The sequence below is a fragment of the Macrotis lagotis genome, chromosome 1 (genome assembly GCF_037893015.1).
Source record: "Macrotis lagotis isolate mMagLag1 chromosome 1, bilby.v1.9.chrom.fasta, whole genome shotgun sequence".
Lineage (NCBI taxonomy): Eukaryota > Metazoa > Chordata > Mammalia > Peramelemorphia > Peramelidae > Macrotis > Macrotis lagotis.
Genome location: NC_133658.1, coordinates 241,918,032 through 241,940,744, shown reverse-complemented (window position 1 = coordinate 241,940,744; position 22,713 = coordinate 241,918,032). Strand labels below are relative to the sequence as shown.

The 22,713-nt window shown below is 36.3% G+C and overlaps 1 protein-coding gene across 3 annotated transcripts in view; it reads right to left on the bottom strand.

Moving 5' to 3' along the window:
- The window catches only part of ASXL2 (ASXL transcriptional regulator 2), a 210,092-nt gene that overhangs the window by 16,320 nt on the left and 171,059 nt on the right, over positions 1 to 22,713 (bottom strand). For 2 of the 3 annotated variants that reach the window (XM_074209931.1, XM_074209933.1), the window contains 4 exons: positions 21,052 to 21,202; positions 19,809 to 19,952; positions 17,315 to 17,478; positions 277 to 373 (listed from right to left, as the gene is read on the bottom strand). In XM_074209931.1, coding sequence (XP_074066032.1) covers positions 277 to 373; positions 17,315 to 17,478; positions 19,809 to 19,952; positions 21,052 to 21,202 — 556 coding nt within the window. The remainder of the gene's footprint in view (positions 1 to 276; positions 374 to 17,314; positions 17,479 to 19,808; positions 19,953 to 21,051; positions 21,203 to 22,713) is intronic. The other variant, XM_074209932.1, reaches the window with a different exon arrangement.

Here is a 22,713-nt window from a genome sequence, read left to right as displayed (position 1 = left end):
TACTGTGGCTTATTTCACCTTCAGTCCACTGGTACTAAGGTTGGTCGTTACAGTGATCTTAGTTCTCACATCTTTTAGGCCTCTACCAATTCCAAAAGATGATCATGAGAGAGCTGCACACAGCACCCTTAGCAATATAACTCAGGCCATCCTAGCCCCAATCCAAAACTAATTCCCTCACTGTCTAGAAGGCCATGAAGAAGCTCCTCTCTCTCCTCAAACTACTCCTTAGGAAACTTAATTTCTTGCAGAAAAACGGAATAAAAAATAACTCACCTTCTGATAATCTTTCCTTCCAGCCTTGAGCAGCCGAAGTGAAAAATTCATTGTTAAGGGCTGAACCATTCAGCTTCATCAAACCATCTGCACCAACCTAAGACAAAGAATAACTACAATTCAACAAAACATAATTCAATTAACGTTCAAAACTACCTGTGTGTATATATATACGAGTTGAATTGGATGAATTTCAATTATCCAGAATATGATAATGTTGTTAATGGATAAATCATAAAGTTAGTCTCAGAACTGAAAAGGACAAGTTTCTCTGTGCAACAAAGAATCATCTTTTTTAATGCCAAGATCCTGCCAATGATACTGTGCAGTTGAATCATAGAATAACATAATTTTAGAATATTTTAAAGTTGCTGGTCATGCAAATGGAAGGGTATAAGATAAATATAAGTGTACTGCAACATATTACCATACCAAACAAAATCTGGAGAAAATTTTTGGAGGAAAACAGGCATATAATGATAGTAAGGATTACCAATATATATATTTCAATAATTTTAGATTTATAGAAAGGCCCATGAGGTGCTAAATGAAATTTCTGTGAAAAATTCACAAGATTACATAGATAAAAGTTGAAAAGGAAAAACGAGTGTGTAAAGACTGCCATCTGAACATAGGGGTGATGATCAACCTTGATGGACTGGCTCATTCCATCAGTGCAACAACCAGGGCAAATTTTGAGCCATCTGTAATAGATAATACCATCTATATCCAGAGAAAGAATTATGGAGTTTGAACAAACACCAAAGACTATTACCTTCGATTCAGGGGGGAAAAAAATCTTATTATGTAATTTTTCTGTCTCTTATACTTTTCATTATATTCAACTGAGATCAATGTACACCATGGAAACAATGTAAAGACTAACAGAATGCCTTCTGTGGTGGGTGGGAGGAGGGAAGCAAGAATGGGGGGGAAATTGTAAAGCTCAAAATAAATAAAATCCAAAAAAAAAAAAAAAAAGACTGCCAGCTGTACTGCTAGAGAGAATCTTTTCTATCTTCTCCAGGAGAATGCTTTCAATCATTCCCCACTTGTTTTCCATCTCCATGTTTAGATATAGATAGATTAGATGGATAATTTCCTGCTACCTACAAATATGTCCAAGTCTCAAGTTATTATTGTGATTTAACGTCTCAAACTCTCAATTTACTTTCCCCTAATTCCTTTTATAACTGCATGAAATCTGACTGGCAATCTCATCACTCAAATGAAAACTGCACTCTCCAAAGATACTAATGACATCTTAATTACCAAATCTAACAGTCTTTTCATTTATCTCAACCTCCACAACAAGGAACAATATTGGACACTTTCTCCTGTATGGATTTTCAAGATTCTCCTACCTGTCTGATCAATTTTTAGTCAGCTTTGCAGAATCACCATTGATATCAATCCTTTTTGTGGGTGTACTCAAAGGCTATATCCTGGGTTCACTCCTCTTCCCTCTCATATACTCTCTTGACAACCTCAATCAATTCCATGGGTTTAATTATCATTTAAAAAATTCAAAGACCCAGGGGGCGGAGCCAAGATGGCGACAAGAAGGGATCCAGTCTTAGGACTTCTCTGATAAAACTGTTAAGCTAAGGACTCTAACTAAACTTTCGAGAGACAGAACCCACAAAGGGACCCAGGGAGGCAGTTCTCCTACTCAAGGAAACCTGGAAAAGAGCAGAAAGGCTCTGCTCCCGGGGGTTGGAGGGGCGGCCCGCCGGAGAGGTGGCCCACCAGAGCCAAAGAACTTCAGCCTCCCGGAGGCAGCCCCAGGGCACTGGGAGCCACGGCTCACAGCAGCGGGGGAGTCTCCTGAGCTGCACCCCGGGGAGCACCAGGCACAAAGTGGGGGAACAGCAGGTGACCTCTGCCAGAATGAGCACCTGGAGCCCAGTCCTCAGGGCACACAGCTAGGTCTTTCCCCAGCCCAGACCGGGAAACAGAAGCAGGTGGAGCCAGTAAGTAGGAACCCCCAGGGCATGAGTCCATTGAGCTGAGGGAGGCCAGTGAAGAGAGACTGCCAAGTTCTGTCCTCTGCCCCGGGAACAGGACTCTGGGGCTCTGACCACATTCAGATCCTGATCACAGTCTAGGCCCCCCCCATAGAACAGCAAGCCCCCCCCACCTTGGCCCCGTGGCAGAGGGGGGGGCGCTTATGGTCATTCACAGACCAGGAGGGAGGACAGAGCCTCACACACTCAGACCCTTGTGGGAGGGTCCCAAAAGCTCAGGAAGCACCCCAAAACCAGGCCCAGCCTGGGAAAATGAGCCAACAGAGAAATAAGAGGAAGACTATTGAGGAATATTTTGCAAATGAGCCCAAGAAGGACCAAAATACTCAGTCTGAAGATGAGGAAGCACAAGCTCCTGCATCTAAAGACTCCAAGAAAAACAGAAATTGGGCTCAGGCTATGACAGAGCTCAGAAAAGACTTTGAAAATCAAATGAGGGAGTTGGAAGAAAAACTGGGAAAAGAAAGGAGAGATATGAGGAAAAACATGAAAATGAAGTCAGCAGCTTAGTCAAGGAAATCCAAAAAAATGCTGAAGAAAATGGCATGCTAAAAAACAGCTTAGGTCAAATGGATAAAACAGTTCAAAAAGTGATTGAGGAGAAGAATGCTTTAAAAAGCAAAACTGGCCAGATGGAAAAAGAGATAAGAAAACTCTCTGAGGAGAACAAATCCTTCAGACAAAGAATAGAATTCAGGGAGACTGATGAATTTACCAGAAATCAGGAATCAATACTTCAAAACAAAAACAAAAAAATGAAAAATTAGAAGAAAATGTGAAATAGCTCATTGAAAAAACAACTGATATGGAAAACAGACTTAGGAAAGATAATTTAAAAATTATTGGAATACCTGAAAGTCATGATCAGGAAAAGAGCCTTGACATCATTTTCAAAGAATTACTACAGGAAAATTGCCCTGATATTCTAGAAGCAGAAGGCAAAATAGAAATGGAGAGAATCCACCGATTCCCCCGAGAAAGAGATCCCAAAAAACCATGCCCTAGGAATATTATAGCCAAGTTCCAGAACTCCCAAGTCAAAGAGAAAATATTACAACGCAGCCAGAAGGACACAGTTCAAATATCGTGGAGCTGCAATCAGGATCACACAGGACTTAGCAGCAACTACACTGGAAGCTTGTAGGTCTTGGAATACAATATACCGGAAGGCAAAAGAGCTTAGAATGCAGCCCAAGAATCAACTACCCAGCAAGACTGAATGTCCTCTTCCAGGGAAAAAGATGGACTTTCAATGAACCAGGGGAATTTCAAATGTTCCTTTTGGAATGGCCAGAGCTGAACAGAAGGTTTGATCTTCAGATACAGGACTCAGGTGAAGCATGAGGATTGGAGGAGAGGGGAGAAATATGAGGGACTTAATGAGGATGAACTGCATGTATAAAAAAACGATACTGATAATATGCATATGAACCTTCTCAGTTAATAGAGCAGGTAGAGGGAGCTTTTATAGTTGAAGCACAGGAGAAAGCTGAATTCGAAGATAAAATATGGTGTAAAAATGGAGTCAATAGAAAAAAAGGGAAATGGAATGGGAGAAAGAAAAAGGAGAGGGGGAATAGTCCAAGCTATTTCACATAATAAGATTTTTTTTATTACAATGAGCTATTGCAATGATATGGAAGGGGGGAGGCAAGGGGCAATGAGGGAACCTTTGCTCTCATCAGAGGTGGCTAGGAGAGGAAAACAGCAAATATACTCAATGGGGTATAGACATCTGGAGTAAGAAGGAGGGGGGAGCAGGGGGAAGGGGTGAGCATGTGAATAAAGGAGAGGATGGACCATGGGGGGAGAGTGGTCAGATATAACACATTTTCTTTTTTTACTTCTTACAAGGGGCTGGGATTGGAAGGCCTGCCCAGGACCATAGGGCCAGATGGATTCTGGGCCTAAGGGGTGGTAGGGGGGTTCAGGGCTTCTGGGCCCCATCTGTCTGCTGTGCCACTCAGCAACCCTACAGCGGAGTCAGAGTGAAAGGAGAGTGAAAATATAGTACATGGTAGTGGAGAAATAAGAAAGGAGGGAGTTGCAATCAGCAATGGCAACGTTGGAAAAATATGGAATTATTATTATTTGGGGGAGGGTGCAGGGCAAGTGGGGCTGGGTGGCCTGCTTGGGGCCACATAGCAGGATGATCTTTGGGTGTCTGGGGCCGGATTTGGCCCCAGGTGCTCCTGGCTCAAGGGCCAACGCTCTGTCTGCCACCCAGCCACCCCTACAATTATTACTATTTTATTTTATTTTATTTTGGGTCTTTTTTTTCCTTCTTTTTGGTTTTTGCAGGGCAGTGGAGATCGGGTGGCTTGCCTATCACACGGCTGGGTGATTGTCGGGTTTACGAGGCTGAATATGGACTTGGGTGCTCGTGGCTCCAGGGCTGGTGCTTCGTCCATTGCGCCCACCGGGCCATAGCTACAATTACTATTATTTTTTTTAATTAATTTTTTTCTTTCCCCTTTACTTTTTTTGCCGAAGCAAGTCTATCTATATTCATGGGGGGAGGGGTATTTTGTTTATTTGTAAACAAGAATATTTTATTAATGTAAAAAAAATTTGTACAAAATGAAAATAAAAAATAAATTTTAAAAAAATTTAAATTTTTTTTTCAATGAGCTCTTTATCCTTTGAAACTAAAACAAAAGCCCTGCTACAAATATATACAGGCAAGCAAAAAAATTTCAGCACTGGCCATGTTTTTCATCTCTCAAGGTGTTGGGTGGTGTTACATGTTGATTCTTCTGAAATTCTGTTGGGTCATTAAGTTAATCAAAGTTCCCAAGTCTTTCAAAAATTATTTAATTTGTTCTTGTTCTGTTTACTTGACTCATATTTTTCTGAAACCATTGTCTTCATCATTTCTTTAGTACAATATTTAATCACTTTTTGGGGGAGGGGTGGTACATAACTTGTCCAACCATTCCTCAATAGATAGGAAACCTTCAGTTTCCAATTCTCTGCCAAACACACACACACATATCAATATTTTTGTTACCCTCAGTTTCTTTTATTTAGGACTACTACCTCCTTTTAACCTACCCTCCCTCTAATTCCTCCTTATTCCTAGTTTCCCTCTTAGTTCCTTGAATGAAATGTATTTCTGTACTCAAGAGAGCAAGCATGAAATATATTCTTCCCTCCTTTGATAAGGTCAGATGAGAGTAAATTTCAAGCACTAGTTCCCTTTACTCCATTATACTTGTTTGTGTATACTTTAAAAATGTATATGAGATAATATTTTGCAACCTTCATCTCCCTTTCCTCCTCCTCTTAGCATAATCATTTTCTCCCTTTGCACCCTTCTTAGATCAAGACTAATAGAAACCAGTGTTCTGATTAGACATTCTCTAAAACCAGATATATGTCAGAGGGAATGCAGATATCCTTTTTCCATAACAGAATATAAATAATTTATCCTGGTTTGATCTTTTATGATTGTTATCTCATGCTTGCTTATCTTTGTGTATTTTTTATTATTCTTTTTGCAACTGGAAGTTTCTATGCAACTTTTATAGGGAAAGATTGAAAATTCTCTGGTTTCATTTAAGGTATTTTTTTCCTGCCTGTAGGTTGATAGTCAAATTTTGTTGGATAAATTATTCCTGACTGCCTTTCTGAAATACTGTATCATAAGCTCTTTACACAGGTGGCTGTCAAATTATGGGTATAACTATGACTCCTCAGTTCTTGAATTGTGCCTGCCTACACTATTTTTTTTTGAGATGCAAGCTCTGGATTTTGATTAGGATGTTCTTGTGAGTTTTATTTAGGAGGTGAATTGTGGATGCTTCAAATTTCCACTGTCTTCTGGTTCTAAGAAATGTCTGGAGTTTTCTCTAATGGTTTCTTGAAATATGAAGTCTAAGCTCTTTCATTAATTATGGCTGTTGGGTAGTCCAAAAATCCTTGAATTATTTTCCCAATATCAAGACTAATATTTATATAGAGCTTTAAGGTTTGCAGAACTTTGCAGACATTATCTCATTTTTATCTTAACAACCCTAAAAAAAAGATGATATTAGAGTGTCCAGAATTACACAGTTAGTAAATTATCTGAGATTTGAATTTCCTGACTTCAGGTCCAGTGTTTGATCCACTGAATCAACCTTGATCTGTTTTCTAGGTCAGTTGTTTTTTATTGTGGGATATCTTGTATTTTCTTTTTTCCCCAGTTCCTTGACCTTGTTGTGATGTCTGTTGTTCAATGGAGCTTCTTTTTGATCCACTTTAATTTTAAGGGTGTTTGTTGTTTAGGCAAGGTTCTTAACTTTAACTGCCAAGCTACTAATTTCCTCTCCCAATTTTTTCTTTCAAACCTCTCATTTCTTTTCCAATTTTTTTCACATTTTTTTAAACCCATGCTTTTTTTCATTTAATGAAAGATTTCTTTAAAACACATTTTTTTTTTTTGCTTTATTGTACCTGAGCTGTGCTTTTCTTTTGATGCTTTTTTAAATAGAGGTTGTAGAATTATTTTCTGTTTTTAGATTTGTGTCTTGAATATCCCTGTCACAATAGCTTTTTTGAACAGTCAAATTTTTTAATTTGCCCATTCTTCCATATTACTTTTTGGGGTGAAAATCCTTGGGAATTAATGTTAAGACCAAGGTCTACACTCTGGAATGAATACCTGGGCTATTTTCTCAGTGTGTTAGGAATTCAGGGATAGTTCAGGCTGCTTTGCAAACTTTACAAACTTTCAGTGTTCTCAAGCATCCCCGGATCCAGGACAAAATCACTGCCCTCTGGTCTGAATTCTTCCTATCTAAAGTTTTCCTTCATCCAAACACATCCATCAACACTGATTATCAACAATACTTTTCTTTAGGTGCAAACTTGACCACTCAGTAAATTACAATGTATCTCTCTATTGCTAATATAAACTCTCTGTACCTTAATAATTTAGACAGTCTCCATGTCTATAATGCTCTCTCTGTCTCTTAAAATCCCTCACTTCCAGGGTGGCTAGGTGGCACAGTGGATAAAGCACCTAGAATCAGGAGTACCTGAGTTCTAATCTGGCCTCAGACAATAGTTACCTAGTGGTGTGGCCTTGGGCAAGCCACTTAACCCCATTTGCCTTGCAAAAAAAAAAATCCCTCACTTCCTTCAAGATACAGTTGAAAGCATTATATTCTACATGAAACTTTTCATTCCTAATGATTTCTCTAATAAGTAAATATACACAAGTATGTATATACATACATAAAGATATATACTTATAACTAGATGTGTACATACACACAATCACTCAAAATGTTCTTTATATGCTTGCAAACATAAATGTTATCTCTTTCAATAGGATTTAAGTTTCTTAGTTAAGAGCAAGGATTTGCTTTCTTCTCCCACACCTTTGTGAACTCAGCACCAAGCATAGTGTTTAGTATACAGTAGCACTTTATGCTTTATTGAGTAAGTTAGATTATAGTACTGTACTGTACTGTATATGAGTATGAATATGATTCTAAATGAAAGCAAAACAAAGTGTGGTACAAAAATACAATTATGATACATAAGAATTCATTTATTGTGAAACTTATAAACATTGCTTCCCTATTGACTCTGGAGCATTTGTTGAGTGGATAAGTCAGCTTTATGTTGTTGTTGTTTAATCTTAGTTTCTAAAGAAGACCAATAACTTCATAATGTTGGGAGTATAATGTATTCAGCTGTAGCTGATCAGTCCAGTACTAACTCAGAAGGTTCTACCAAAGATTAGGCACAAGTGGTCCATTAGAACATTTTGAGTGGAAGTGGCTCTCAATCTATGCATTTCTTTTGTGTTTCTACAATTCTATTTTTCTCAGGGAGACCACAGTCTTCATTAATGTAGGAATGCCATGCTAGATAGTCCTGTGCCAGCATTCCCATGTGTCACAGTCAATATTAAAGTACCTTTATACTACATCTTCTGAATTATTTTGTGAAAGTTCTCTATAGAATTATCTTTTGGTTAAGTATGCATTTGGCACAAACTATATGGTAAACCCATCAGAGATGCATTCTCTGCAATACAGTCTGAATGTTTGGAAGTTCAGTTCTAGGAAGATCTTCAGTGTCCAGTACCTTATCTTGTCAGGCAATCTTCAGCATCTTTCCAAGATCCAGTTTTTTTGGCATGGTAATGACAGACTATCAAGAGTTCATAGATATAAAACAGTGTAGTCAGCATGATAGCTCTGTAGACCTTCAGTCTGATATGCAACCTGTTCTCTCTTATATCCCATACTTTTTTTTTTAAGATTTTTCAAGGCAATGGGGTTAAGTGGCTTGCCCAAGGCCACATGGCTAGGTATTTATTAAGTGTCTGAGGTCGAATTTGAACCCAGGTACTCCTGACTCCAGGGCCAGTGCTCTATTCACTGGGCCACATAGCCGCCCCATACCCCATACTTTCTTTAGGAGCTTTTCAAAGTTTTCACACTGCCAGAGTTAGAATGTATTGCCAAGATGTGAACTTTTCCACAATACTCAAAATTTCTTCATTGCCAACCTCTGACCAAGTTACCAAAACTGCCAGTAGTGAGGGCTTGTGGAAGATCATGATGAAATTTAGTTAAGTAGAGAACTTAGTCAGCATCATATACAAGTCCACAATAGTATGCCATATAGGTTCTTGATGAAGGATGATGTTCTCATGTTTTCCTATTCATGAATGATGTGAAGCAAGGTTGGGGGCTTGCTCCTATGCTTTCAACATGTTTTCTTCGATGTTGCTGACACCTTCAATGAGGATGAACAGAGCGCCAAGATCAGCTTCCACACTGATGGTAAATCATTTAAATGAAAAGACTACAAGCCAAGTGGAGGGAGAATCAAAACATGACCTTTCTGTTTGCAGATGTGCACTTAATGCAGCACCTGAGGCTAAGATGCAACAGAGTATGGATCAACTGTCTGCCAAATGTGCTGCTTTTGGCCTGGCAACAACAAGAAGAAACCCAGAAAACAAGAGGTCCTCTACCCCAAGTGACCTTTCAGAGGACTTATTATACTATATAAATCAAATTACTTTGTTTTAGTGAAACAGACTCAAAACAGAATATAGAGATAAATGAAGTTAATTAGGAAAATGGATGGGGCAATACAGCAACCATATACTCCAACATTGTTATGGGAAGATTTCTTACTGAATGAGATGAAGTTATGAAGAAATAAGTAAGTTGAAAAAGTAAATAATAAATTACAATGTGAGAAATTGACATATGACCTTAAGAAATGTAATGAAAGGCTTCTGATAACTATTAAATAATATCTAAATAAAGGTCAAGTATAGCTTGTCATTGATTTCTTATGGCATTTTCTCAAGGAAAGGGTAATCTGACTCACACAAGTATTTAGAGAGGCTTGGAAGGAAAATCTACATAGAAGATAAGCATGACATCAGGCAGAGTTCAAAGACTTAATTTCCTAAGACCATTACCTTTATACATACAACAATGTATGCAGTTATTTGGCATTACAAATAGGTCTTTTTCCTGAAAACTCAATAGGATTATGTTAACTATATTTCTCAGTATAAATAAATTAGCATTTCCCCATGATATAGTTGGCATGAATCAATCATGAACAATGTAATTAATTTAATAACTTTTTTGGTTTTTAAAAGGCAACTGGGGGCAGCTAGGTGGCACAGTGGATAGAGCACCGGCCCTGGAGTCAGGAGTACCTGGGTTCAAATCCGGCCTCAGACACTTAATAATGACCTAGCTCTGTGGCTTTGGGCAAGCCACTTAACTCCACTGCCTAGCAAAAACAAACAAACAAAAAAAAAAAGGCAATTGGACTTAAGTGACTTACCCAAGGTCACAGTTATGCTGGTACTCTATCCACTGTGCCACCTAGCTGCCCAACCTAATTAGTTTATTTGGTTTTGTTTTTGCAAGGCAATGGGGTTAAGTAGCTTGCCGAAGGCCACGCAGCTAGGTCATTATTAAATGTCTGAGGCCGGATTTAAACTCAGGTACTCCTGACTCCAGGGCTGGTGCTCTATCCACTGCGCCACCTAGCCACCCCTCAACCTAATTACTTTTTTTTTTTCTAATTACTTTTGAATAAAATTCTGAAGCTGCAAAAGAGAGTAAGATTATCTTTTTCTCAAAAGACATACATCTCAACCAAGGTGGCAACCTGTAATATCGTAGCTGAAAGAGTCGACAGCCCTTATCTTTTTTTTTAATTACAATAATTACAATGCCAGAGTCATTTGTAATATGAGGCCAGTATCTAGAGTGAATATGGGACTCTTAATCTAGGAAGGGGAATTAGTTATAGTATACATATGTAAATTGCATTTCTCCAAGTTTATGGGTTCCAAATATATTTTAGTCTTCTGAAATTTTGCAAAGTGATCTATTAAGTTATATATGCTTTTTGACTAGGGATAATGCTATCTGAATTGAAATAGAGTGAAAAGAGCTACATTGGTTTTGATGGAAGAATATTTCCTTCCTTTTAGAAAAGAACAGAGATGGCTAGGTGGCGCAGTGGATAAAGCACCGGCCCTGGAGTCAGGAGTATCTGGGTTCAAATTTAGTCTCAGACATTTTATCAAGCTGTGTGGCCTTGGGCAGGCCACTTAACCCCATTTGCTTTGCAAAAACCTTTAAAAAAGAGAGAGAGAAGAATAAGCAGCAATCAACAGAGACAGAACCCAGAAACATGATATAAAAATTTCATTTACAAAATATTTTGATTATAGAAAACCTGAAAAAATGATGAAATAGTTTTATTATAAAGACTCATGTGCTTATGCTTTATATTTGCTTTGATCCAGACAGTATAATCACATGTCTGAACCAAAGGGAAACAAAGTAAAAGTTCTGATATCAAAGGAGCTGAAGAGAAGCCATCTTATCACCATTTTCCAAAACAGAATTTTAATAGACTACTTAAGAGGAACTAATTTCACAAAAATATTAGGATTTAGAAATGAATTATTTTCACAAAACTATAAGAAAGAACACCAACGTAACTAGAACGGACCAAGTGAGCTGTTATTAAAGGGGAAAAAAATAATTCTAGTACTCAAGGAAATATACAGAAAAGAAGTGATTTTGTAAGAAAATGTCAAGTGTTTTCTGTTTGTTTTAAGTTGTTGCAAGGAAATGGGGTTAAGTGGCTTGCCCAAGGCCACACAGCTAGGTAATTATTAAGTATCTGTGGTCGAATTTGAACTCAGGTCCTCCTGACTCCAGGGCCGGTGCTCTCTCCACTTCGCCACCTAGCTGCCCCTGAGTGTTTTCTGTTTTGCTCTATCAATAAAGAGCTCCTAAAATTTGAATACATGGAATAATGTGGGGGGGAAAAACCAATCAAAGGTGTGCAACTGAGACTGGATTGTCACCAAATATCCAGAAAAGGTTTTATAGTATCATAGCACCTAGTAATATTGAATATTATCCCCAAATTCCTTTCAGTGAACAATTTTCAAAAAAATTCTTATTGTGCTCTAGAATCACTGAACTTTCTGTCTTTCAAATTAATTTGGAACTGTTCTTAGAAACAAGAAGGAAAGAGCATCTTCTGGGAGAGACCAGAGTTTATTATTATTAGCAATTCCTTTCCCACACAGTAAGACTTTAAAATGACCAAAAGTATACTCCTTCCTAGGTTTTCATGATACTATTCTCTCTAGGTATTCCTCCTACCTATACAACCAATTCTTCTTTGGCTCCTTTGCAGGGGATGATCCTGTGGGGGGCTGGGGGGGGGGGGTGGATCATTCCTCAAGGACCTGGTCATCAGTTTCCAAGGGTTCCATTATTTTCTTGATGTAGAAGACTCCCAAATAGCCACCAGGATGTTACACTGGCAACTCAAACTTGTCATTTTTGAATCACAATTACCTATCTTTCCACATATACACAGATTCCCCCTCTCCTCTTTTTGTCCCTGGTTCTTCATAATTTCTAAGATACTATTTTCCTCCAGTTACCCAGGCTAACAACTTCAGGGTCCTTCTTCATCTTTAGCATATTCAATCAACTATCAAGTCTTGTGTATTTTACCATCATAGCATCCTTCATATTTGTTCCTTTCTGTCCATTCACATAATCATCATCATAATTCAGGTCATTCCTCAAGACTGGTGTCTTTTAAGTCTTCTAAGTGGTCTCCCTTCAAGTAGTCTATTTTATCCCTAATCAATTTTCCATAGTGCTGCCAAGTCAACTGCCCAAAATCAAAGGTTTGACCATGTCACTTCTCAAATCAAGAAGCCTCATTTGATTTTTGAGGGCAGCTAGGTGGAGCAGTGGATAGAACACTGGCCCTGGAGCCAGGAGTACCTGAGTTCAAATTTGGCCTCAGACACTTAATAATTACCTAGCTGTTTGGCCTTGGGCAAGCCACTTAATCCCATTGCCTTGTAAAAACTTAAAAGAATAGGATACTACAAACAAAGGAGCTAGGAATACAACCAAGAATAACCCACCCAGAAAATTTGACTATAATTCCTTCAAGGGAAAAAATAAATATTTAATGAAATAGAGCACTTTCAAGTATTTCTGATAAAAAGACCAGAGCTGAATAGAAAATATGACTTTCAAATTTAAGAACCAAGAAAAACGTTAAAAGGCAAATATTAAAATAAAATCATAAAGGACTCAGTAGGGTTAAACTATTTACCTTACTATACAAGAAGATGGAACATGTATCTCCTAAGACCTTTGTCATTATTAGAGCAATTAAAAGAATTCCACATAGAAAGAGGGTGTAACATTAACAGCAACATGGGGTAAGGATCAACCTTGATGGACCTGCTCACTCCTATCAGTGCAATAATCCGGGACAATTATAGGAAATCTGTGATGGAAAATAACATCTGTACCTAGGGCAGGAACTGTGGAATTTAAATGAAGATCAAAGTCTAATTAATATCTTCAATTTCCAAAGATGTCTTACATATTATATACTTTTGCTATATCTAAAGTTTTCTTTCTTCCTTTTGAAACTGTTTCTACTCTAATAACACATTCAATTTTGATATATGCATGCCATGGATGCAAATGTAAAGACTTTATCAGATGGGGGGAGGCGGGAATGAAGGGAGGGAGGAAAAAAATTGTAAAATTCAAAACCTTGAAAAAAAAATGATTGGTAGAAACTACCACTTTATATAATTGGAAAACACACACACACACACACACACACACACACACACACACACACACGAACAAAAAACACTTCCCACAAAAATCAACATTAATAGTAGTAATGATAGTTAAAAGGATGATGCTGATGGTGGTATTGGTGATAGTGATAGTAATGATAAGGCTTACCCCCAAGTGGAAATAGAAAGGAAAATTCAATTCAAAATGACAACAAAATATATAAAACATTTGTGAGTCAATCTATCAGACATTTATATAAGTTAAATTATAAAATATTTCTTTTAGAATTAAAGTATATCTAAAATAAATAAAGAATTATCAGTAGTTAAGATCCTATTAAAGAAATAAAATGACAATTCCATAAAAACTAACAAAGGAAAAGGGTTGCAGGAATGAGTCAATTATATTGGGATGATGTAAGAAAAAAGTGAGAAAGAAGGATTCTGAGAGAAAGGAGAATGTAAAGAAGAATGGGAAAAATTAACTCACATAAAAGATATATGCAAAAAAGAACTTTTATAATGAAGAGGAAAATGGGGGATTGGCACAATACTTGAACTCCCCTCAAATCCAAACTGGTTCAAAAAGGGAAAATATCTATAAGATATATCTAATACAATCTTAATTGGTAATAGAAATCTCTCACCCAGTGGGAAGGAGGGGAAGAGAATAAGAGATTCAAGGAGGTTGATAAAAATAGAGGGCAAATAAAAGAGGGTGGTGGAAGCAAAGTAGACTTTAGAGGAAGGACAGGGGAGGAAGGAGGGGGAAGGAGGAAGGAAAGAGGGTGGAAAAAAGAAAAAACTAGAACAAAGTGGATAGAAGGAAATATAGGGTTAATTATCATAATTGGGAATGGAAATGGGATAAGCTCATCCATAAAATGGAAGCAGATAGCAGAATGGATGAGAAACTTCAACAATAAGTTGTTTATAAGAAACATACTTAAAACAGTGAAAACAAGTAGTTGGGATAGAATTTATTACATTTCAGTTGAATTTTTAAAAAAGCAAGAAGAGTAATTCTGACCACAGACAAAAGATAAAAATAAACCCAATTAAAAAGGAAACTCAGAAAAACTAAATTTTGCTAAGAAAGCACCATAAACAATGAAGTAATATCAATCTTAAACATAAATATACCAAATGGCAGAGTAGCTAGTTTTTAAAGTAAAAAGTTAAAAGAATTATAGGAGGAAATGGACAGTAAGACTATCTTAGTGAATTACCACAACCTCCTCACTCAGAGCTAGTTAAATCTAACCATAAAATAGGAAATTGGGGCAGCTAAGCGGCACAGTGGATAGACCAACAGCCCTGAAGTCAGGAGAATCTGAATGAAACCTGGCTTTAGATACCTAATAACTGCCTCACTGTGTGACCTTGGACAAGTCACCTAACCCCATTACCTTAAATAAATAAAAAATAAAAATAAATAGAAAGTCAAGGAGATGAATAGAATCTTATAAAAGTGATATATGAAAGACCTTTAGAGTAAATTTAATGGAAAAAGAAAGGAATCTCTTTTTTCCAACTATACATGGCATTTTCTTTTTTTTTTATACATGGCATTTTCAAGTAAACAAACAACTATCCACATATTACAGCATAAATCCAAAAGCAGAAATATTGGATGCACTCCTTCAGACCATAATGAAAAAAAATTACATTTAATAAAAAGGACCACGGAAACAAAGATTAAAAGTTAGTTGGAAACTAAATAAAAACTAATCCTAAAGAGTTGAGTGGGTCAAAGAATAAATCATAGAAACTATCAGTAACTTCAATAAAGAAAATGATATAATGGGACATTCCAAAATTTGTGGGATGCAAATAAACTAGAACTAGGGGTTAAAATTAGTATCTCTAAATGAATATATTAATAAAAGAAGATCAATGAAGTAGGTATACAACTAAAAAACTAGAAAAGGAACAAATTAAAATCCTCATTTAAACACCAAAGTAGAAATCCTGAAAAATCAAAGCAAACATTAATAAAATAGAAAATAAAAAAATTGAATGAATAAAACTAGGAGAGTTAATAAAAACAGATAAAACCGTTGGTTCATTTGATTCAAAAAAAAAAACCTAATTACTTCTTTCAAAAATAAAACAGGTGAATGTACCATCAATGAAGATGACATTAAAAGAATTAGAAATTATTTAGTCCAATTAACCAATATTCTAAGTGAAATGAATATTTAAAAAAATATAAAATGCCCAAATTAACAGAAGAAACAGAAAACTTAAAATCACTTTCATTATTATTTTTGGTTTATTGCAACATAGCTAATGAAAATATTTTAAATGACTATGGATAAAATAATCCATATCAAATCGACTGCTTAAGGAAAAGTGAAGGGAAGGAGAGAATATGGCACTCAATTTTTTTTTTTAATTAATTTTTACATGTAATAGGAAAATATTTAATGAAATTAATAAATTATTTTTAAAAATTATTAGCATAGAAGTCACCAAATGAAGTACTATAGAAGGAAAAGAGAAAACAACAATGGATAGACGACATGATCTGGAATAGGATCCAGTGAAAGCGATTGAGTAGTAGTAGTAGTAGTAGTAGTCAGATAGACAGGAGGAAAACCAAGAGAAAGTAGTAAGTGGATACATCTATTGTAGATAGCCCCTTTAAGAAGCATAGATACAGGGGCCTCTAGGTGGCATAGTGGATAAAGCACCGGCCCTGGAGTCAGGAGTACCTGGGTTCAACCGGTCTCAGACAATTACCTAGCTGTGTGGGGCCTTGCACAAGCCACTTAACCTCCTTTGCCTTGCAAACCCCCCCCCCCCAAAAAAAGGAAGCATAGATACAAAAGACAGAGGAGATTTAAAATAACAATTACTAGGGAAGGAAGGAAGAGATGAGAGTTTTTTTTAGGATGGGAAGACATGATGGAAGGCAGTAAAAAACAAGTCAACAGACAGGAGAGATCGAAAATAAAAAATGTGGATGACAAAGGGGACAATCTGGTTGACGAGACAGAATGCAATGAAATCACGTGAACAAATAGAGTTAGCCTTGGTAAACAGTAAGGTTACCTCATCATGTGAGATTAGGGATGAAAGGACAGAGTGATAGAAGAGACTGCATGATAGGTGATAGGTGATGAGCAAAAGGGAAAAAGGAATGCAAAGCAAACGGTCTCATTATTTTCTGTAAAATATGAGGTCAGATTCTCAGCTAAGAGAGTAGGCAGAGGGAGAGCTACTGGAATTTTGAGAAGGAATGAAAAGTTTGGAAGAACGGCTATGGAGAACAAGATAGTGAGCAGCAGCAGCGAGGTTGTGTAACACAGTTGAGGTTGTGTAACAAATCTGTAATGGACAAAGTCAGAATGGTTATATGGTTTAGCAGCACAAGTGTAACAGATAGAGTTGATGAATAAGGGAGTGATCTAAGGCTGAGAGAGATTAAGTAGAGTGTAATCTGAATTATTTTCTCTCGCCTAATAGCATCTATTTCTACTTGTCTGGAGTATAAATTGTATCCTGCCAGTAGACTAGAAGTTCTTAAGAGTAGAAACAATTTCATTGGTTGCCTGTTTCACAAGTAGCTAATACAGGGAAACTAATAAGAGTCTGTTAAATTCATAGGATTAAGGGACTATAAACTGGAATTCATCTAGCTCAGTGCAGTGATTTTATACAGCAAGTAGTTCAGATTCAGAGTTTCTGTGACTAACCCAAGCTCATATAAAATAGTAGTGAAGGTTGACACTGACCAAGGAAGGACAGAACTGCATATCACTATCTACCAAGATGGAGCTATATCAAAAATTAGAAAGAATTCTGTCAAGATTTTGAAGGAATATGTGGAGAGAAGCCAAGAGAAAAGGAAGAGAATTTCTAAGCTCACTTCACTCACCTGCCGGTCCACCTCCGGAAGCAAAAGCAAAAGCCGCTGTTGGCAGTCCCCAGGAAGAACTGAAAATGTGTGCTTGTTGATTAGAGCCCTCAGATTGGTGTTAACCAGGATAGAATCGGGTGTTTCAACATCAATTTCAGCACATTTAGTTCTTTTCAGTTGCCCTGAAAAAAAATGTTACAAAGAAAATAAACAATAAATCTTTAGATATAAAATATTTTATTCTGGTCCTTTCTCATTTTCCTATTAGCCATAAGGGACTTGGAATCTTCTATTCATGTGCAATGTTATCTATAAAGCCCTTTCTTCCTAATTACCCCCACACCCTCCAATAAAGAATCCTATGCGTTCAATAATGATGAAATAGGCTAGATTCAAATAGTGTCAATATGCATTTTTGTATGTAATTTAAGGGAAATTTTTATTATTTAAATTTTAGAATAAAATGCGATAAGCAGATATTTGTAACATTCAGTAAAAATTTAGTGATTGGGGCAGTTAGGTGTGCAGTGACAGAGCACTGGCCCTGGAGTCAGAAGGACCTGAGTAAAAATCCGACCACAGACCCTTAATAACTGCCTAGCTGTGTGACCTCAGCAAGTTACTTAAGCTCACTGCCTTAAATAAATAAAATTTTAAAAAACTATATTTTTAAAAAATTACAGTGATTGATAAAAATCTATCAAAGACCTCATAAATTAAAAAACATCAAAATTGTAGCACTTCCTTTTTTATAGGATTAAGAATGAGGTCTGGAGAAAAAGAACATTAAGTAATCTTGAGGATCTCATGTGATAATTTTGTAGATAAGATGATGAAATGTGATAATTAAGAGTTTTGATACATTTCACTCAATTAAGAGTATCAGTATCAAGAATTTCCAGAGATTTGATGGAAAAAAGTGCAAAAGCCCTACCAGATCTAAAATTATATTATAAATCATCAGTCATCAAAACTATTTGGTATTGGCTAAGAAATAGAGTGGTGGACCAGTGGAATAGACTAGTTGCAATAGCAGGAATGATTATAGTAATCTGCTATTTGATAAACCCAAAGAATCCAGCTTCTAGGATAAAAATTCTCTCTTTGATAAAAACTGTTGGGTTAATTGGAAGTTAGTATGGCCGAAACTTGGATTAGACCAACATTTCATACTCCATAGCAAGATAAGATCAAAACAGGTACAGAATTTAGACATAAAAGACAATATAATAAGCAAACTAAGAGATCAAGGAATAGTTTACCTGTCAGATCTATGGTAAGGGAAGAAATTTATGACCAAGGAAGAGATGGAGATTATCATTAAAAACAAACTAGATAATTTTGATTACATTAAATTAAAAAGCTTTTGCACAAACAAAACAAAGATCAAAAGAAATCTAGTAAATTTTTACAACTAGTATTTCTGAAAAAGGACTCATAATTTCTAAAATATATAGAGATCTCAGTCAAATTTATAAAAAAAAAAAGCAAATTCCCCAATTAAAAAAGGTCAAAGGATATGCAGGGGCATTTTACAGATAAGGACATCAAAGTGATCTACTGTCATGAAAAACTACTTTAAATCTTTACTGATTAAATAAATGCAAATTAAAGCATCTATGAGGTACCATCTCATACCTCTCAGACTGGCCAATATGACCAGAAAGGACAATGATCAATGTTGGAAGGGATGTGAGAAATCTGGGACACTAATACATCGGTGGTGGAACTGTGAACTCATCCAATGTTTCTGGAGAGCAAAACTGTAATATGCCCAAAGACCAATAAAAATGTGCATATCCTTTGATCCAGTAATATCACTAATGAATCTACACCCGGAAGAGATCATGAAAAAAGGGTAAGAACATCACTTGTACAAAAATATTGATAGTAGCTCTGTTTATATTGGCAAAGAATTGGAAACTGAGTAAATGTCCATCAATTGGGAAATGGAAGAATAAATTGTGGTATATGTACGTTAAGGAACATTATTTTGTATTAGAAAATAGGTAGGATGGGAATTCTGAGAAGCCTGGAGGGATTTAATATGAACTGATGCTGAGTGAAGAACCAGAGAACATTGTACACCCTAACAGCAACATGGGGCTGATGATCAATCTTAATGGATTTGCTCATTTCATCAGTGCAACAATCAGGGACATTTTAGGGTATCTGCAATGGAGAATACCATCTGTATCCAAAGAAAGAATTATGGAATTTAAACAAAGACCAAAGACTGTTAACTTTAATTTTTGTTGAAAAGTTATCTTATGTAATTTTGCTGTATCTTATATTTTACTTTTTCTTTAAGGATATGATTTCCTCTCTCAACACATTCAATTTTGATCAATGTATAGCATGGAAACAATGTAAAGACTATGAGACTGCTTTTTGTGGGGGGTGGGAAGAAGGAAGTGAGATTAGGGGAAAAACTAAAATTAGTTGAAAAAAATAGCTCAAAAAAAAAAAGAGTTATCAGTATCAATAGTGCCTGTAATATGAAAGAACTCACTTGTATGAAGCCTGTCAGATCTCTGGAATGGTTTCTTCCCCAAGCCTGTCAGGGGATTTTCAACTTTAACTGAAGAAGAGGAACTAGAATTTGAATTCTGGGGACTGCTAGACTGTCCATCTGACTGCTTTCCTTCCCACACTGCTGGAAAAAGAAAAAAGACAAATAAAAGATAACCTGAAGAGCTAGGAGTAATCAATGACCATATTTCAACAAATTAACAAAAAATAATTGTTTATGAAGAAGACATTGTGATTTCAGCACTCCACTCTCTAAGAGTCTAAATATGCACACTTCCTTGTCATGTTCAAATTAAGATTCCTAGAACATCAGAAGCAAGCCTCATGAGCCTATATCATTAATCTAATGATCAGTAGCAAAAAGGATTTTTTATGAAAAATAAAATCCGTACACACATCAGGTTTTTATTTTGATTGCCTTGGATTTACCTCCCCATGGGAATGTTATAGAAGCATTTACTCCAAGAAAAATTAATGTTATTTTTGCTCTCAGCTAAAAGTAAAACGGACTAAATCAAAGAAGACAAGATGAAAGGGGCTTATTTTCAATCAGGCTAGAGCTTAACTTAAATGACCTTATGAAAACAATGGCTTCACAGGACTACTAAATAGTTTATTCCAAAATATCATTAGAGAAGCATTAATTTAATCATTCTATGCCAAATCTTTGTTTCTTTTTTCCCAAGGTTTAATAGCTAAAAGTCTTCTCTACATAAAAGATGTTTTGTGCTCCATTCCTGAAGAAGACTATGTCATCAGGAAGGTGATGCCATGACAAGCACATAAATTGTATTTGAATGAGGGAAGTATTGCGCAAAATTACTAACCTCATTTTCCCCTCCTGACCCATGTGGATATAGTGGTCAAGTTAGGATCAGGACAGCTGGAGATGGCCCTGGATAACAGGTAATAACGGGTAACTCACTTAACCTAGGTCACACAACTAGTAAGTGACTGAGACTGGATCTGAACTCAGATCCTCCTGATTTCAAGGCTGATATCACCACCCTCTGCACCATCGAATACAATATGGTTTTTACGTGAATCTCCATAGAGGTTATAGTACATGTTTTTGGGGTGGTGTAGCACAAGAGGAGGAAGAAAGAGGAAAAATATCAATATAAGTAAGAAAATTTGGGCTCAGAACATGAAAAAATGGCACTGGAATATGAAGAAAAGATACAAAGATTCTATTCCTCGGAGGATGATATCAGTCTATTTACCAGGTTTAGTGGGCACAGGGTCATTGGCTGTTTTGACTGTTTTCAGCAGAAGATGCTGATTAGAGGAGATAGGTATGTTTGTTCGACATTGTTGCTGCTGCTGTTGCTGCTGCTGTTGCTGTTGTTTCTTTTGCTGTTGCTGCTTTAAAGCCTATAAAGAGAACAGTACTAATTAGAAAGAGAATGATAGCTTCTAGGGAGGAAGGGAAACTAGAACAAAAAACAACTATATTGTAAAATTTAAGAAACTTATTCATTTAAAAAATAAATATTTATCATGTCTATGGATTTTGAAATAAGTTATAACCCTCTAATGATCTACTTTCAAAGCACTTTCATATACAAGATGTCATTTTATCTCTAAAAAGTCAAGCCTTTCATCAAAATGAACAGCTTTTATTGGTAGAAATATAAACATGCATTGTAATAAAGTTGGATTCAGATAAGTTTTCTATCTCAAATTTACTTAGATGAATATCAAAGTTGGAATAAAAACATAAGAATTCTGAACTTCCAGTCTGTTTTAGAGAGAAAACTATTTGAACACTGTTTATGAAGTATAGAGACAAACATTTAGAAAAGTCCAGCTAAAAGGGAACTGAAACTCCTAAGTCAGGGAATGGCAAGCTGCCCTTGCTACTGGCAGATGGGATTTCTGTGTCATTATCAGCAAGAGTCTAGTGCATGACAGAAAGAGCATTAAGGAAACAGATAAACTTTGTTTAAGTAACAGTTGTATCACTTGGGTATTAAATTCTATGGGCTTCAGTTTTTTCATCTGTAAAATGAGGGAGTTAGACTCTTAACACCGTTTCCATTTCCACCAAACTCTGAATCTTTAAAAAATTGTAGAGAATCAAAGAATAAACCCAAAGAAAGAGGGAAAAGACCCATATGTACAAAAACATTTAAAGCAATAATTTTGTTACAGCAGAAAACTGGAAAAAAGTAAAGGAATAATTCAATGAATTATCATACATGAATGCAATGGAATATTATTGTGCCATAAAAATATGAAAATTGATTAAGAGAAACCTAGAAGGGCTTCTATGAAGTGAGGCAAAAAGTGAATGTAACCAGAAAATCAATTAATATGATTACAATATTTTATTTTTTTATTTTATTTATTTTTAAAATTAAAGATATTATTTGTTTTACAATTTTTCCCCAATCTTGCTTCCCTCCCCCACCCCCACCACACAGATAGCACTCCATCAATCTTTACTTTGTTTCCATGTTTTACCTTGATCCAATTTGGGTGTGATGAGAGAGAAATCATATCCTTAAAGAGAACAGAATTCTCAGAGGTAACAAGATCAGACAATAAGATATCTGGGTTTTTTTCCCCCCAAATTAAAAGGAATAGTCCTTGTACTTTGTTCAAACACCACAGCTCCTTATCTGGATACAGATGGTACTCTCCTTTGCAGACAGCCCAAAATTGTTCTCAATTGTTGCACTGATGTAATGAGCAAGTCCTTCAAGGTTGAACATCACTCCCATGTTGCTGTTAGGGTGTACAGTGTTTTTCTGGTTCTGCTCATCTCACTCAGCATCAGTTCATGCAAATCCCTCCAGGTTTCCCTGAAATCCCACCCCTCCTGGTTTCTGATAGAACACTAGTGTTCCATGACATACATATACGACAGTTTGCTAAGCCAT